Below are 18,439 nucleotides of genomic sequence, written 5' to 3'. Positions count from 1 at the left end.
TTCCTGGCATCTTTATCATACCATATTTTCATCTTGTTCTGTACATTTTTTTAAAGTTTTTCTGAGCAATTTGACAAGCAGTATACAATTTTTCTTTAAATCTAGATACATAGTCTAAGAGATTCAGGTCAGTATGTTCAGTTAGCCACTTTTCCTTAATCAATTTTAACGGTCCCCTTACAGTATGGCCAAATACCAACTCAAAGGGACTAAATCCAAGGGATTCTTGAACAGCCTCTCGAACTGCAAAAAGTAGAAAGTGAACTCCATCATCCCAGTCTCTGTCAAATTGAAGACAAAAAGTTCTAATCATGTTCTTCAATGTTTGATGAAAACGTTCTAAGGCACCTTGAGATTCTGGATGGTACGCACTTGATCTATACTGAGCAATCCCTAACTACACGACTTGCTGAAATAGACCTGACATGAAATTTGATCCCTGGTCGGACTGTATAGACTTAGGAAGTCCTACTAACGTGAAAAATTTGATAAGAGCTTTGACAATAGTAGGTGTCTTGATATTTCTTAGCGGAATAGCCTCAGGAAAGCGTGTGGATGTACACATGATTGTCAATAAATACGCATTTCCAGTTTTGGTCTTTGGTAAAGGTCCAACGCAGTCAATTAGAACTCTGCTGAAAGGTTCGTCAAAGGCTGGAATAGGCAGAAGTGGTGCTGGTGGTATTTTCTGGTTAGGCTTACCAACAACTTGGCATATATGGCATGATTTGCAGTATTCTGCGACAACATTTCGAAGTCTGGGCCAGTAGAAATGCTGCAAGATCTTAAGGCAAGTCTTCCTTATACCTAAGTGTCCAGCCAAGGGGGTGTCATGTGCAAGACCAATAATTTCTTGCCTATAAACTTTAGGCACCACCACTTGGTATACCACTCTCCATTCCTCCTCTGGGGTAGCATCAGGAGGCCTCCACTTCCTCATTAAAATGCCGTCCTGATGGTAATAGCATTCGGCCACTTTGTCTGCTTCCTCCTGTGGTTGAGCCCGCTGGTTGAGCTGAAGAACCTCAGGGTCTTTATGTTGTTCTTTGAGTAAATTCTTTCGGTCTAATGAATGGCTGTTTAAGTTTGGCCATGGCATAATAACATTCTTGTTAACAATAGGTGGTCTTATTATGGCCTTTTCTGAGCTACCAGGACCTTCAATGTCAGCTAGGAAAGTGTCAGAAACGTCCATGTAATCGAACTGGTCTTCTTGCAAATTCTCATCTTCTTGTTTTCTAGCCATCGCCCTAGTAACAACACAAGCTGGATACAATTCAGCATCATCTTCAGGTGATTTAACATCCACCACTGGTTCACTGGTAACAATTGGTTCAGCAACCACTTTGTTCCTAGCTAGATCATTTCCTAGCAATAATGTAACACCCTTTACAGGGAGATTAGGACGAACACCTACAATAACTGGTCCAGTTATCAAATCTGACTTCAGATAAATACGATGGAGAGGAACATCAATACAACCTAACTCTACACCTTGTAACAAAATGGAGGCACCAACAGAAGTCTTCTCGGACAAAGGCAACACACCTTCTAACAATAAAGACTGAGAAGCTCCAGTGTCCCGTAAAATCTTAATAGGCTGAAGAGTGGTATCATCAACAATAGAAATGAACCCATCAGACATAAAGGGTTTATATTCCTCCATGTAATCACAAAAACTGGATTTAAAAGCCGGACTCGCAGGACATTCCAACGTACTGGTAATATAAGGTGTCGTACACGTACTGGACTTTGGCTTATTATCTCGTTCATTCTTCTTCTGGAGTCTAAAACAATCAGCCATCAGGTGACCATTTTTCGTACAATAAGCACAAATCAGTGACTTCTCAAAAAGTACCAAATTTTGGACTAGACATATTATAACTGGACTGACTCTTATTCTGTGCAACAGGCTTACTATCAGTACGCTCAGTGCTTTGATTTTTGTAATTTCCACTTGAAGTATTAACATTTTGATCCTTGAAACTTCTTTTATGTGAAAGGGTATAATTATCTGAAATTACAGCTGCATCATGTATTGTCCCAACAGTTTTGTCGTCTAAATGTGTTTTTAAGTCTAAATGAACACATTGTTTGAACTCTTGTAATAACATCAATTGTCTTAGGTTATCAAAATTGTTATCTGTTTTCTTTGAAGTAAGCCATTTATCAAATAGATCTTCTTTTTCCCCAGCAAATTCCACATAGGTTTGCGAATCAAACTTTTTATAAGATCTAAATTTCTGTCTATATGCTTCTGGTACTAGCTCATAAGCTTTCAAAACTTCCTGTTTCACCGTGTCATAATCGGAACTTTTTTCTGATGGAAGTGTGGAGTATATTTCAGCGGCCTTACCCTCAAAAACACTTTGTAGCATTGTAGTCCAATATGGCTTTGGCCAATTCAAATTATGAGCAATTTTCTCAAACTGTGGAAAATATTTATCGACTGTTTTTTCACAAAATCTGGGAACCAAACGTATATTTTTTGCTGCATCAAAATATTTTGATTTTGGCTGGACTTTAGTGTTGCTTTCTTCTTTGACCATTTCAATTTTCAGTTTCTCCATCTCTAGTCTTTCCCTCATTTCAAGTTCTTTTAATTTAAATTCATCTTCTTTTTCATTTTAATCCATTTCCAATCTTTCCTTCATTTCTAGTTCTGCCTGCTTTAACTTAAATTCATCTTGTTTTAATTTAAATTCATCTTCTTTTTCTTTTATTTTCTCCATCTCCAACCTTTCCTTCATTTCCAGTTCTTTTAATTTAAGTTCATGTTCTAATGCAAGCTGTTTTAATTTGATAGCGTCAACAGTTTCTACCTTAAGTTCAAGAGCCTCTTCACCTAAAATTTCTGAGTCAACTAATTTATCTATTACCAAATTTTTTATAATTTGTTTTCTCATAGATACTTTAAAATCTAATTTCAGATGTTTAGCAAGCAACACTAATTCCTCTTTCTTTAAATTATCAAAACTCTCCAGGTCTGGCGTTTTCAAAAATTTACCGGCATCAAATGCCATTTTGTAGAATTTTGTTGGCTAGTTATAATAAAAATACTGAATACTCCCGGACGATCCCCCAATTTCTGTTACGGCCAGAAATCGCCTTTAAATTGTAGCCAACAAAAGACACAAATCAATTATAAAATTTAACAAGATTTATTATACAAATGTTTACAAGAAGTATTACACAAATATTACTGTTAACTTAACTGTCAAAATATGAGTCCAATCTTTTATCTTTATCTGTATCCAGAAATCTTCTCGGAATCCAATCTGAATATTACGGTCACAATCCAGTATGATGTTGTTTGTAGAATAAAAGTGTCAATCCAAAGGCTATGTATATTGATGTCTATCGATGTCTAAGTCCAAATCCAAGAGTGAGAGTTTAACTTTAGTGTCTGTATATATATATAGTTGTCATGGAAGATTCTAGAACAGTCTATAATGGAACATACTAGAAAGTTACAACGGAAGTTTCTAGTAAAATGTAGAAGTTTATATCACGCATCTTTTATTAGGATCATTCTGGAAAGTTCCAATCATTCTGTAATTGTTCCAGTAATTTCTAAACTGCACAGTTCTAAGATTATTCTGTAAACAACTATCAGGCCACACAATACAAATCAGGCCAACATAAATAAATACAATAATTACAATATCATAACACCAGTAGTTTCAGAGGAGAAGATTTTTGTAAAAGATTACTAAGATTTATGAAAAATGATTAAAAATTGACTATAAAGGGCAATAACTCCTATAGGGGTCAACTGACCATTTCGGTCATGTTGACTTATTTGTAAATCTTAATTCGTTGAACATTATTGCTGTTTACAGTTTAACTCAATCTATAATAATATTGAAGATAATAACCAAAAACAGTAAAATTTCCATAAAATTACCAATTCAGGGGCAGCAAGATCTTGACCTGATGAACAATTTAACCCCGTCAGATTTGTTCTAAATGCTTTGGTTTTTGAGTTATAAGCCAAAAACCGCATTTTACCCCTATGTTCTATTTTTAGCCATGGCGGACATCTGTTATATCTGTATATTATTTAATGTTTACTCTTCTCTCCACAGGAGCTGGAGTTATAATATATTATCAACCAACCAAGTTTTACATGGCAGCAGAGTGTGAGATCCACCCAATTGTGAAGAAAACAGATTAGAAATTGACTTTGTAGTTAAATAACATTGTTGTAGCGAAGAGACTAAATATTCAGTATTGTAGATAAGCGAAGTGTTTTGTAGCTTAGCGAAGTGTATTGAAGATTAGCGAAGTGAGTTGAAGATTAGCGAAGTGAATTCTAGATTAGCGAATTGTACTGTAGAGTTTAAATGGCAGCATCAGTCAACTATAAAGTACCACCTGTATTTACTGAACAGAAGCCTTATAGCAGATGGATTGATGAAATTAAAGCTTGGAAGGCCTTGACTGATCTAGACAAAAAGAAGATGGGTATAGCGATAGCGTTGTCACTTCCTGAAGAAGGACTAAATTCCATCCGAGATAAAGTGTTTAGCGACTTAAGTTTAGAAGCCTTAAATGCAGATGATGGAGTAGATAAGCTCATTGAATTGATGGACAAAATTTTCAAGAAAGATGAGCTAAGACAGGCTTATGAAGCATATTCTGAATTTGATAGATTTAGGCGTAGTAAGGTTAGCTCAATGGAGGAGTATGTAACAGAATTTGAGAAATTGTATAACAAAACCAAAAAAGTGAAAATGGAACTGCCACAGCCTGTTTTAGCCTTTAAATTGTTAGAATACTCAGAATTAGAAATGAAAGATCGACAATTAGTGTTAACCAGTGTCAATTACGAGCAAGTAGAATCACTCTTCAAGCAGATGGCAACTTCTCTTAAAAAGTTTTTTGGACAGCAAGCTAGCAAAGATATGGGAGACAGAATTAAAGTGGAATCAGCATGTATGGCTGATGAAGAGGTAAATTATTCAAGGAATCGTTTTGGACGAGGTAGAGGATACAGAGGGAGTCAAAGTTCAAATAGAGCAGGTGATTATAGGCCACAAAGCAACTCTAATTACAAAGCAAAATTCAACAAATCTATCAATTCAAATGGACCTGATGGTTTGCCACTACGTTGTCTCAGTTGTGATTCAATCAGACGTTTAGTAAAGCAATGCCCACACTCTTATGAAAATATGGACAAGGCAAATCAAGGTGTTGAAAAAGCTGTGTTGTTTACTGGAAATAAGTCACAGGAAGCTCTTGTTCTTTTGACCGAATCTGCCAATTCAGCAATATTAGATAGTGCTTGTACTTCCACTGTGGCAGGGGAAACATGGATGAAGTGTTATTTAGACTCCCTAGACTCTTCTATAAGGGAAAAAGTAGTGGAAAACCCAAGTGAAACTCTTTTCAAATTTGGTGGAGGTACAGTTCTGCAATCAACAAAGAAGGTAACTTTTCCATGCGCTATTGCAGGTATTGAATGTGAAATTCAGGCAGATGTTGTAACAAGCGATATACCATTGTTGTTGAGTAAGGACTCCATGAAGAAAGCAAAAATGAAGCTAGATCTTGAAAATGATAGTGCAAATATATTCGGAAAAGATGTTCAACTGCAGTGCACATCTTCAGGGCATTATTGTGTACCAATAGATCAATTGAAAATTGATATTAAAGTTACAGCCGCTACACTTGTAGCAACACAAATGACCAAAGACAAAACCAAAATCATAGAAAAACTACATAAGCAGTTTGCTCATGCAGGTGGTTATACCAAAGAACACTTAAATTGTGTAGATGAAATAACAGAAGGTTGTGATGTCTGCAAGAAATATAAGAAAACTCCAGCTCGACCAGTGGTCTCACTTCCGTTGGCCACATATTTCAATGAAGTGGTTGCTGTTGATTTGAAAGAATGGAAACCTAACACATACTTTTTGCATTTAATTAATATTGCAACAAGATTTAGTCTGGCTACAGTTATCAAAAGGAAAACACCAGATGTCATAGCGGACAAAGTAATGTCTCTGTGGATAGGGAGTGGAATGGGACCTCCAAAGCGTTTCCTAGCTGACAATGGTGGTGAATTTGCAAATGAAATTTTCCGTGATTTGTGTGCTAACCTAAACATTGATGTAATGAATACTGCTGCTTATAGTCCTTGTCAGAATGGTATTTGTGAACGTAATCATGCTGTGGTTGATGACTGTGTTGCAAAAATATTGGAAGATCAACCAAAACTAAATCTAGAAGTAGCTTTAGCATGTTTAGTATGGGCTTTGAATGCAAAAAACAGTCTCTCGATGGTATATGGATGGAGCCCGTATCAACTTGTTTTTGGAACAAACCCAAACTTGCCAAATGTGCTTAATGATAAACCTGCTGCTTTGGAGCACAATACAGTCAGTCAGACATTTGCCAATCATCTAAATGCATTGCACTCTAGTAGACGTGCTTTCAAACAAACAGAGTCATCAGAAAGAATAAGAAGGGCTCTACGTCATAAAATTAGAGCCTCTGGTGAATGTTTTCAGCATGGAGATAAAGTTTATTACAAAAGAGATGATGATAATAAGTGGAAAGGACCTGGAACCGTCCTTGGTCAAGATGGCAAAGTAGTGTTTGTAAGGCATGGAAGTATATATGTCAGGGTTCATCCATGTAGGCTTATCAGATGTGGAATAGAGTTTAATGATATGCCATGTAAGCAACTAAATGTAAACAAAAACAATGTACAACCAGTTAGAGTGAAAATTCATCAAACAGCAATTTATGATAGTGATGATGAGGAGGAAAACAACAATAGAAATGTGGAACAGAATATAGAGGAACAAGAACCTGTACAAAATGAAAATGATCAGCAAAATATACAACTTCCTCAAATGCAAAATGATGACAATGAACAAGTAGAACAAAATATTGCACCTGGAGCAGCATTTGATAACCTTGAACAGCCTGTAAGGCCAAAAGATAATAAAACCAAAGCCATTCCACATGTTGGAGAAAATAAAGTAAACAAAATGAAAGAAAATGACACATGGGTCAAAGCTAAGGTTGTGAGTAAAGGTGGTAAATCAACTGGAAAACATTGGGCTTATTTGAACCTTCAGGATGAGAATGAAGATGCTCAGGTTGGCATAGGTTTTGCTAAAGATGTTCAAGAGTGGCGTACAGAACAAGATGTAGATGAAGTTAATGCAGTTGTTGTTCCTCAATCTAGGCATAATGAGAACCAAGTGAAACATGCTGAACAGCTAGAAATGGACAATTGGAAATCATTTAAAGTTTATGATGAAATTCCATATTCAGGCCAAAAATTAATGTCAACAAGATGGGTTATTACAGAAACGGAAATGAATGGAGAAAGAAAAGTGAAAGCTAGGTTGGTAGTGAGAGGGTTTGAGGAAGAAAATGAAGTAAAATCAGATTCACCAACCGTACACAAAGAAAGTCTAAGATTATTTTTAGCTATAGCTTCTACTTCTGAGTTTGACATTCATTCAATAGATATAAAGGCAGCATTTTTACAAGGTAAAGAAATAGACAGAATTATTTTTGTAAAACCTCCAAAAGAGCTTTCTTCTGATAAACCAGTAGCATGGAAACTAAACAAGTGTGTTTATGGGCTTATTGATGACTCTAGGAACTGGTTTCTTAGTGTTAAAAGAGAACTTCTACAACTAGAGTGTATTCAGTCTAAGCTTGGTCCTGCCATATTTTATTGGCACAAAAACAACAATCTATGGGCAGGAAGTGAACATTTCAAAAAGCAGGTTATATGTCAACTAAGGGACAAATTTGATTGTGGGAAAGAACTAGACAGTAGTTTTAGATATATAGGTCTAAATATTCAACATGAAGGCAATGATATATACTTACAACAACATGATTATACAGATGAACTGAAGCAAGTAGATAGAGCTGACATTAAGAATGGTATATATCCAGAAATTGTTGGTCAGTTACACTGGATTGCCACACAGAGTAGACCTGATTTGTGCTTTGATGTTTTGGATCTTTCTACTTCTGTACAGCTAAGTGAAGCTAAGACTCAATCAAAGTTGAATAAAGTAATCAGAAAAGCTAAAAACAATTCATACAGAATTAAATATCCAAACTTAGAAAGTCTAAAGAACATTGAGTTAATACTCTATACCGATGCCTCATATGCCAATTTATCTGATCGTGTTTCAAGTGCCGGTGGATATGTGATATTTCTACGCGGACAAAATGGAAAAAGTTGCCCAATTTCTTGGTCTTCAAAGAAAATCAGACAAGTTGTTAAAAGTACTCTAGCTGCGGAAGCTTTATCACTTGTTGATGGACTAGATGCTTGCTATTTTGTAAGGAGAATTCTTCAAGAAATGATAAAATTAAATGCAGGAGAATCTATTCCAATCAAGTGTTTCACAGACAACAAATCTCTGTGTCAAAACATTCACTCAACAAAACCTATTTCTGAGAAACGGCTGTGTTTAGATTTAGCTAGCATCAAATAAAGTGTTAGTCTTGATGACTTCACAGTCACATGGATTAAAACCAGTAGCCAGATATCGGATTGTTTAACTAAAGCAGGAGCTGATTTCCATCCCTTGATTAAAGTTCTCAGTACTGGGACAGGACCGTGAAATTGAAATCGAACATTCAAATTGACAATGTAAAAAATTTAGACATTTGTTTTGTTTTCTTAAATATTTTAAATTCTCGCATGGAATAGACCATTAACATTTCAAGTTTTGCCAACAGACAATTAACTATTAGTTTAAAGAAAGACGCGGGAATGTGTTACATCTGTATATTATGTAATGTTTACTCTTCTCTCCACAGGAGCTGGAGTTATAATAATAATAATAATAATAATAATTTATTTTATTAAAGTGTCACATACTTGTCTACAGATTGTTTATACAGTTTATATAATATACATTGCACAATAATAAAATAAGACAAATACCCAGCCTAGAAAGGCTTATGAGACACTATATATACAAATATATATCTATTTAACAAATACAAAATAAAAACATAATAAAATGTTAAAAATGTTTAAAATTATCCGGATATAACACATCATAAAAAAAATATTAACATAAGTAGTAAAAAGAAAAACCCAAAAAAACAAACCAATAAACATATCTTTTAAAAATAGATATGACAAAATTAAGTATGACGTAAAAAATAAATAAATGATATGTGATAAAAGAATATATTTTAAAGAGGTTATACAAACAGATTGCGAAGCATAAAACGAAGTAATCTTGTTTTATTAAAACCCTCTAAGTAAAATAGTCAATAAAAGAATATGATTGAAATGAATTAAAAAAAAAAAATAATAATTAAAAAATAACTGTTACTTTGACTTTTACAGAAATATACAATCATGAATTAAAAAATAAATAAATTAAATATAACTTTGACTTTTACGAAAATATACAATTAAGACTGTAGATTACTTTTCAGAGCGCGACGTCTTCTTATCATATTATGCACCAAGATAGATAACTCGTATTGTAATTCAGCATTTTGAATTAAGAATACAAATTGATTAAAATCTGACTTTGTACAAAAAGAATTATCCATGACCATAGCTCTGTGAAATAATATATTATCAACCAACCAAGTTTTACACCATCTTGGTTGGTTGACCGGGTCACCGGACACATTTTTAAACTAGATACCCCAATGATAATTGTGGCCAAGTTTGGTAAAATTTGGCCTAGTAGTTTCAGAGGAGAAGATTTTTGTAAAAGTTAACGCCGGACGACGGACGCCGGACGTCAAATGATAAGAAAAGCTCACTTGGCCCTTCAGGCCAGGTGAGCTAAAAATACCTCCTTATTTCAAAGACCTGTCTGTACCAATCATTTCTTATACCTATACGAAACCTATTGCAACTAAAATTTTCAATTACAAACACGTTTTGCAGGATCTGGATATTGACGACTTCAAGTCTAAACTTCCTGATTGCACTTGTGCTAGTTCCCAATTCACATATAAGCCTGCTGGCGTTATTATTACCGGTGACCTCGACATTGTTAATAACACTTTTCTACGAAATGTGTTATCGAAAGGTCCGAGATATCGTGAGCCTAAATCCATCAATTGGAAATACAACTTTATAAAATTTTGATGGATTCAGTCGAGGATTATGCCAGGCAATGGGCTAAGCACAAGAAGGAAGATGTAGACACACTTTTCCCGAATGGATTAAGGCAGTAAGGTCGTTGATACAAATCAGAATTAAGAAACTGAGTGGGTCTATCAATGCCCATGCTACGTCAATCTTTAAATACCCAAATGATGAAAAACACCTCTCCTACCTTCTCGTGATCGTATAATTGTAGTTTACGTTGTGTTGTATGAATAGAGAAAAAGACGTCTATACAAATGGATGATTTAATGCTGGAATACAATGACGTTAAGACATAGCAACCATGACGTTACATATAGAGAGCGGTAACGCGTTCAGGTACATGTATGAATCCCGCGTCTTGTGATTGTCTCTATTTATCCTCGACATACTCGGGGCCACGAATTTGTGCAATTAAATTCTCAATGAGCAATTTATCCAAATTAAGAAAATTATCTATCAATGAAAAGAAATGAAATATTTGAAACTTTAAAGTCTATAAATCACATATAAAACTATCGTTGAATCAAGTTGCGATTGAAAAATGTTCTCTATTATAATTACAGTCTCTGATTGCAGTTTTGTAAACGAACACTCCTTCTAAGTATTTGCGATTCATTATTGTCATTTGAATTTATCTCTAGTGGGTAGAGTTTGACGATTGGTCTATTCGTAAGTTCAAATTTTGTACGCACTAAAGCTGATCTCACCAAACCATCTCCACCACGCACAAGGTCCTCGATGATACCAATGTTCCATACAGTTCTAGGCGAGTCATCATGAATCTGTACTATGTCCCCGGTCTTTATCCTCTGTAGATTATTTCCACTGGCTCTGTGGAATTCCCGTAGTGATGTTAGGTACTCCTTCTTTCATCTCGTCCAAAATTAAAGTGTTGTAGTAATTCTTGTTGTTTTTTGTTACGTGTTAGCGCATGAGCGCAAGTTTGTGTTTTTCTATTGTCATTGAATTCGCTGTGGTCATTTGAAGGATACGGAAGTGTCTTTAATCTTCTGCCATACAAAAGATGAGACGGCGTTAGTGGTTCTGGATCCTTTTCATCAGTAGAGATGTACGTTAACGGTCGGTCATTCAGTGTGCACTCGATTTCTGTTACAACTGTGTGTAGCATATCTAAGTCGATACAGGCTCTCAGATTCTTTCTTGAGAGAAGTTTTTGTGAGTCCAATTAGTTCCTTCCACCATCCTCCGTACCAAGGAGCCCTGCTGGGTATAAACTTCCACACTGTTCCAAATTCATAGACATATTCATAATTTATAAATGATAAAAATGCAGGCAAAATGAGTAGTACTACATACCTTAGCTTTAAGATCTCCTATTGTATCAGTATGTTTTACAGTGAGCAGCAAACTTCCTCCAGAGCTATCTTTATCTTCGACAAAAACTTTTAGCCTGAAATTTTAACATATTACTGTATACTTTATTTCTAAAACAAGAATGTGTCCATAGTATACTGATGCCCCACTCGCACTATCATTTTTTATGTTCCGTGGACCGTGACATTGGGGTAAAAACTCTAATTTGGCATTAATTTAAGAAAGATCATATCATAGCGAACAAGTCTACTAAGTTTCAAGTTGATTGGACTTCAACTTCATCAAAAACTACATTGACAAAAAACTTTAACCTGAAGCAGGACGAACAGACTGATGAACGAATGAACGGACGTACTGATGAACGAATGAACGGACGGACAAACGAACAAAACAGACGCACAGACCAGAAAACATAATGCCCCTCTACTATCGTAGGTGGGGCATAAAAAAGTTAAAAGAACAGTTCCAATGTGCCCAGCATTGCATACTTTTAATCTATCCAAAGTAAAGGGCAATAACTAGAACTAGAACTAAGAACACTCACCTTGGTCTATGTGCATATCAAACAAAGGACAATCTCCAACAAAGTAGATGAGAATAGACTTGACGACAAAAATCTCTATTTTGTTGATCTTGTATTAAAATATTGATCTTTTAGTCTGTTTTTTTCTCTCCATCTTTTTCAGTTTTTGCTCAAAGAATGACAGTTTTCTAACAATATCGGCAAAATTTGACTTTTAAATAGATCTTGACTTGCTAATTTTTGTGATTTAAAGTGTTTATTATTAAATCTATTATAATTTAAATCATATCAGGCATAAAAGGATAAAGCCTGCAAAGGGAGGCCTTAAGCAGGAATCGTAACCTCATGGATCCAAAGAAAACCATAAAGGTTGGTACCTGGAATGTAAGAACAATGTACCAGGTATCAAAAACGGCGCAAGTCATTAAAGAGATAGACAGATACAACATAGCCATCATGGGAATAAGTGAGTGTAGATGGACAGGATCTGGGAAAACTGTCTCAAGCAACCACACCATCATCTTCTCTGGAAGAGCTGATGACCAACATAAAGAAGGAGTTGGGCTGATCATGAACAAAGAAAGTGCTAAAAGCTTAATAGAATGGGAGCCAATAAAAGAAAGACTCATAAAAGCTCGCTTCAATTCCACCTATGCAAAGACCACAATAATCCAATGTTACTCACCCACAAATGATACAGAAGATGAAGTGAAAGATGCTTATTATGAAGCTTTACAAACACAGATAGTCAAAACACCTCAACATGATGTCCTTCTGATAATTGGTGATCAGAATGCCAAGGTTGGTAATGATAACAGTCAACATGAACGATCAATGGGCAGAGAAGGGCTTGGAATCATGAATGAAAATGGAGAAAGACTAGCTGACTTTTGCTCAACAAATGGGCTTGTTATTGGAGGTACCTTGTTCAAACACAAAGGCATACACAAAATAACATGGAACTCGCCAAACAACCGTGACAAAAATCAGATAGACCATGTTATAATAAACGGCAAATGGAGAAGATCACTTCTTGATACAAGATCATATAGGGGAGCTGATGTAAATAGTGACCATCATCTAATAATAGCAAAAGTACGACTCAAATTGAAGAAGGCAGAAAGTATGAAAAGAACATGTAGAAAGATCATAGACACAAAACAACTTTATGATGCAGAAGTTAAAAAGAAATTTTGCATTGAACTTAAGAACAGGTTTAAAGCATTAGAAGATCTCAGTCAGATGGAAGAAATTGATCTAGAAAATAAGTGGGAAAACATCAAACAAGTCTACCAAGAGACCGCTGAAAAAACAATTGGATTTCGTAGAAAGAACGATAAACAATGGCTAACACAAGACACCTGGACAATAATTGATGAGAGACGAAAGATTAAAGAAAAAGTCCTTAACACCAAGTCACTTAGACTAAAAAAACAGCTGCAGAAAGAATACAACCAAAAGGATAAAGAGGTGAAAATATCAGCAAGAAAAGATAAAAGAAATTTCATCGAGACACGTGCCGAAGAAGCAGAAAAGGCAGCAAAAAAAGGTGATTTAAATACAGTATATAAAATAACCAAGGAACTTAGTGGAAAAGCCAGTCAAGTACCACCTGTTAAAAACAAAAATGGTAAATTGTTAACAACACATGATGAAAAGATCTAGACCAAACGATGGGTAGAACATTTCAAAAATTTCCTGAACAGGCCAGAACCAACAGTACCTTTTGAAGGCATGCAACAACAATGTGAACTTGATATAAATATCAACTCCCCATCTAAGGAAGAAATAAAAATAGCCATTAAATCCATGAAGACCGGAAAAGCTGCAGGCATAGATGGGATTCAAGCTGAACTTTTAAAGGCCGACATAGTAACTGCAACAGATGTTTCGTACAGTCTATTCAATACTATCTGGGAGAAAAACATCATCCCAAAAGACTGGGAAAAGGTCTTTTAGTGAAGCTTCCCAAAAAAGGTGATCTAGGAAATTGTGACAATTGGAGGGGCATCACCCTACTATCAATTCCTAGTAAGGTTTTCTGTCGCATACTCCTCAATAGGATAGATAAAGAACTAGATAGAATCCTAAGACAAGAACAAGCAGGTTTTAGAAAAGGCAAAGGATGCATAGATCAAATCTTTGCACTGAAAAACATTGTAGAACAGTCAATAGAATGGAAAACACCACTCTTTATCAACTTTATTGACTTCAAGAAGGCCTTCGACAGCGTCCATAGAGATACACTCTGGAAAATTTTAAGATCATACGGAGTACCAGACAAGATAGTGACCCTCATTAAATGCTTATACACAAAATTTGAATGTTCTGTCTTATTAGACAACAAAGAGACAGAATGGTTTGCAGTAGACTCCGGGGTAAGACAAGGATGCATCATCTCTCCTATCTTATTCCTAGTTGCAATCGATTGGGTAATGAGAAAAACCACAAGTGACGAGAAAAGAGGAATATTAAACATGGTCTATGTTCACAACACTGGAAGACCTAGATTTTGCAGATGATATTGCCTTATTATCATCTCGGCATGATCATATGCAAGAAAAGACCAACAGACTCAGCCATTTCGCAAGCCAAACTGGACTCCAACTCAACACACAGAAAACAGAGGAAATGAGATTAAACACCTCATCTCAAAGAAAACTAGAGGTTGATGGAAATGAAATTCAAAAAGTTGATAAATTTATTTATTTGGGCACAGTCATCAGCACTAAAGATTCTACACAAAAGGACATCAAAAAAAGATTGGCAAAAGCAAGAACATCATTTCAACAAGAGGGCACACGCTGAAATGTCTCGCCTTCTTTACTAATCATTCATATTATGTTGATAGACCTAAATATAAAGCTTTATTACAACTGTCACATAAACTCAACATTAACCAAGAAACGAAACATTGATCAATGAACCATGAAAATGAGGTCAAGGTCAGATGAACCATGCCAAGCAGACATGTACAGCTAACAATTCTTCAATACAACAAATATAGTTGACTTATTGCTTATAAATTAAGAAAAACAGACCAAAACACAAACACTTAACACTTAGCAATGGACCGTGAAAATGAGGTCATGGTCAAATAAAACCTGCGTAACAGACTTATAGATCATAAAATATTTCCATACACCAAATATAGTTGACCAAATGCATAAAGTATTAGAAAAATAGACCAAAACTCAAAAACTCAACTTTGACCACTGAATCATGAAAATGAGGTCAAGGTCAGATGACACCTGTCAGCTAGATATGTACACCTTACAATCATTCCATACACCAAATATGGTAGACCTATTGCATATAGTATAAGAAAAACAGACCAAAACACAAAAACTTAACTATAACCACTGAACCATGAAAATGAGGTCAAGGTCAGATGACACCTGCCAGTTGGACATGTACACCTTACAGTCCTTCCATACACCGAATATACAAGACCTATTGCTTATAGTATCTGAGATATGGACTTGACCACCAAAACTTAACCTTGTTCACTGATCCATGAAATGAGGTCGAGGTCAAGTGAAAACTGTCTGACGGGCATGAGGACCTTGCAAGGTACGCACATACCAAATATAGTTATCCAACTACTTATAATAAGAGAGAATTTAACATTACACAAAATCTTAACTTTTTTTTCAAGTAGTCACTGAACCATGAAAATGAGGTCAAGGACATTGGACATGTGACTGACGGAAAGTTCGTAACATGAGGCATCTATATACAAAGTATGAAGCGTCCAGGTCTTCTACCTTCTAAAATATAAAGCTTTTAAGAAGTTAGCTAACGCCGCCGCCGTAGCCGCCGCCGCCGCCGTAGCCGCCGCCGCCGCCGCCGGATCACTATCCTTATGTCGAGCTTTCTGCAACAAAAGTTGCAGGCTCGACAAAAACTAAGGAACATCTGGAGATCAAAGCAATACAGCCGAAAAACAAAAATCAAATTATACAATAGCAACGTAAAACCTGTATGGAAGTGAATGTTGGAGAGTTACGAAAGCAGATATGAGGGCACTTTCTTCATTTCATCACAGCTGCCTCCGACAAATTTGCAGAATATTTTGGCCTAATACCATCTCGAACACCAACCTACTAAAAATGACAGAGTCGTCATGTATAATCGACGAGATAACACAGAAGCGCTTCCGGTGGCTTGGACATGTTTTGAGAAAGGAAAACTCAAGCATAACAAAAACAGCCCTTAGATGGACACCACAGGGAAAGAGACCAAGAGGACGTCCCAAAACAACATGGCGGAGGACAATAGAGAATGAATTAAAAGACCTAAAGATGACATGGGGAGAGGCAGAAACAATGGCAAAGAACAGAACAGAGTGGCGAGGACTTGTGTTGACCTTATGCTAAGATCGGAGCGAAGAGGATAAGTAAGTAAGTAATAAAAGGATAAAAATATTTCTCTCTAAATATTAAATAAAATTGAGAATGGAAATGGGGAATGTGTCAAAGAGACAACAACCTGACCATAGAAAAAAAACCAGCAGAAGGTCACCAACAGGTCTTCAATGTAGCGAGAAATTCCCGCACCATGAGGCGTCCTTCAGCTCGCCCCTAAACAAATATTTACTAGTTCAGTGATAATGAATGCAATTATTAAGCTCCAGACTTCAATTAAACTGATTGAAAGATTATGAGTTTTCATGATAATAGGCAATAATGGTTGATAGAGGTAAGAAGCAGTCATTTAGCTCTATGCCTCACTGTATTTTTTATAAGTAAGGGTGGAAGTTAAGAGGCATGTAAATGTATCAGCGGTTTCGAGTAGATAAATAAACATATCATTTTCTTCCATAGATTATTTTTCATGCTACCAATACTGAGAAAAAACAGAGCTCTATTCATTTAGCCCACAAGTTTTATGAATTTATTTACTAGTTCAGTGATAATGAATGCCATACTAATTTCCAAATTGTACACAAGAAACTAAAATTAAAATAATACAAGACTAACAAAGGCCAGAGGCTCCTGACTTGGGACAGGCGCAAAAATGCGGCAGGGTGAAACATGTTTATGAGATCTCAACCCTCCCCATATACCTCTAGCCAATGTAGAAAAGTAAACGAATAACAATAAGCACATTTAAAATTCAGTTCAAGAGAAGTCTGAGTCTGATGTCAGAAGATGTAACCAAGGAAAAATAAACAAAATGACAATAATACATAAATAGCAGTTAACTGACATGCAATGATTAAGCTCCAGACTTCAATTAAACTGATTGAAAGATTATGAGTTTTCATGATAATAGGCAATAATGGTTGATAGAGGTAAGAAGCAGTCATTTAGCTCTATGCCTCACTGTATTTTTTATAAGTAAGGGTGGAAGTTAAGAGGCATGTAAATGTATCAGCGGTTTCGAGTAGATAAATAAACATATCATTTTCTTCCATAGATTATTTTTCATGCTACCAATACTGAGAAAAAACAGAGCTCTATTCATTTAGCCCACAAGTTTTATGAATTTATTCATATTTGCTTCCTATACAAGAGTGCACACACTGAAATGTCTCGCCTTTTTTACTAATCATTGATATTATGTTGATAGTCCTAAATATAAAGCTTTATTACAACTGTCATATAAACTTAACATTAACAAAGAAAACTAAACATTGACCAATGAACCATGTAAATGAGGTCAAAGTCAGATGAACCATGCCAGGTAGACATGTACAGCTTACAATTCTTTCATACAACAAATATAGTTGACCTATTGCTTATACTTATAGTTTAAGAACTAGATGTGTCAAAGCACACGAATGGCCCTGTTCCAAAAATTTGAAAAACCTGCAATTTCAATAACACATGTGGACACAAACATGATGGTAGTCTCATATTGATATGATTATAATTATAAATTAACTGTTAACAAAACTCAGCTCAAAATGTGGAGGCCTATAGAAAAAAAGTCTGTATAGCTGTGATTTTCAACAATTTTCAAAGTTGTAAACCCTTAACTTTGGCAAAAATTTATGGAGCGGAACAAAACTTAATCTTGATCTGTAACTCATCGTGAGTAACTCATTTACCAAAAATCAGCCACATATCTGAAAGCGTTTAGAAAAAAGTGTGTATAACTGTGATTTTCAACAATTTATCAAAGTCCAAAGCCTGTAATGTCAGCAAAAATTAGCGGAGCGGAACGAAACTTAAACTTGATTTGTAACTCATCATGGTTAATGGTTTGTTGCAGAATGACAGAATTACAAAATTAGGGAATTACTGACTTTCAGAATTTCAGAATTACGGAATTTTAGACAAGGGTAAAACTATATGGCAATAACACTTTTGTTGCGGGGCCAAAAAAACAGACAAAAACACAAAAACTTAACATTGAGCAATGAACTATAAAAATAAGGTCAAGGTAAAATAAAACCTCCACGACTGACATAAAGATCAAAAAATATTTCCATACACCAGTTGACCTATTGCATATAGTAT

At 35.5% G+C, this 18,439-nt stretch overlaps 1 protein-coding gene across 2 annotated transcripts in view; it reads right to left on the bottom strand.

The window, feature by feature from the left end:
- Window positions 1-18,439, bottom strand: part of LOC139525462 (ranBP-type and C3HC4-type zinc finger-containing protein 1-like) — a 219,007-nt gene that overhangs the window by 137,415 nt on the left and 63,153 nt on the right. For both annotated transcript variants that reach the window (XM_071320813.1, XM_071320814.1), the window contains exon 4: window positions 11,432-11,525. In XM_071320813.1, coding sequence (XP_071176914.1) covers window positions 11,432-11,525 — 94 coding nt within the window. The remainder of the gene's footprint in view (window positions 1-11,431; window positions 11,526-18,439) is intronic.

This window comes from Mytilus edulis, chromosome 5, assembly GCF_963676685.1.
Source record: "Mytilus edulis chromosome 5, xbMytEdul2.2, whole genome shotgun sequence".
NCBI lineage: Eukaryota > Metazoa > Mollusca > Bivalvia > Mytilida > Mytilidae > Mytilus > Mytilus edulis.
This window is presented reverse-complemented; position numbering and strand designations above follow the sequence as displayed.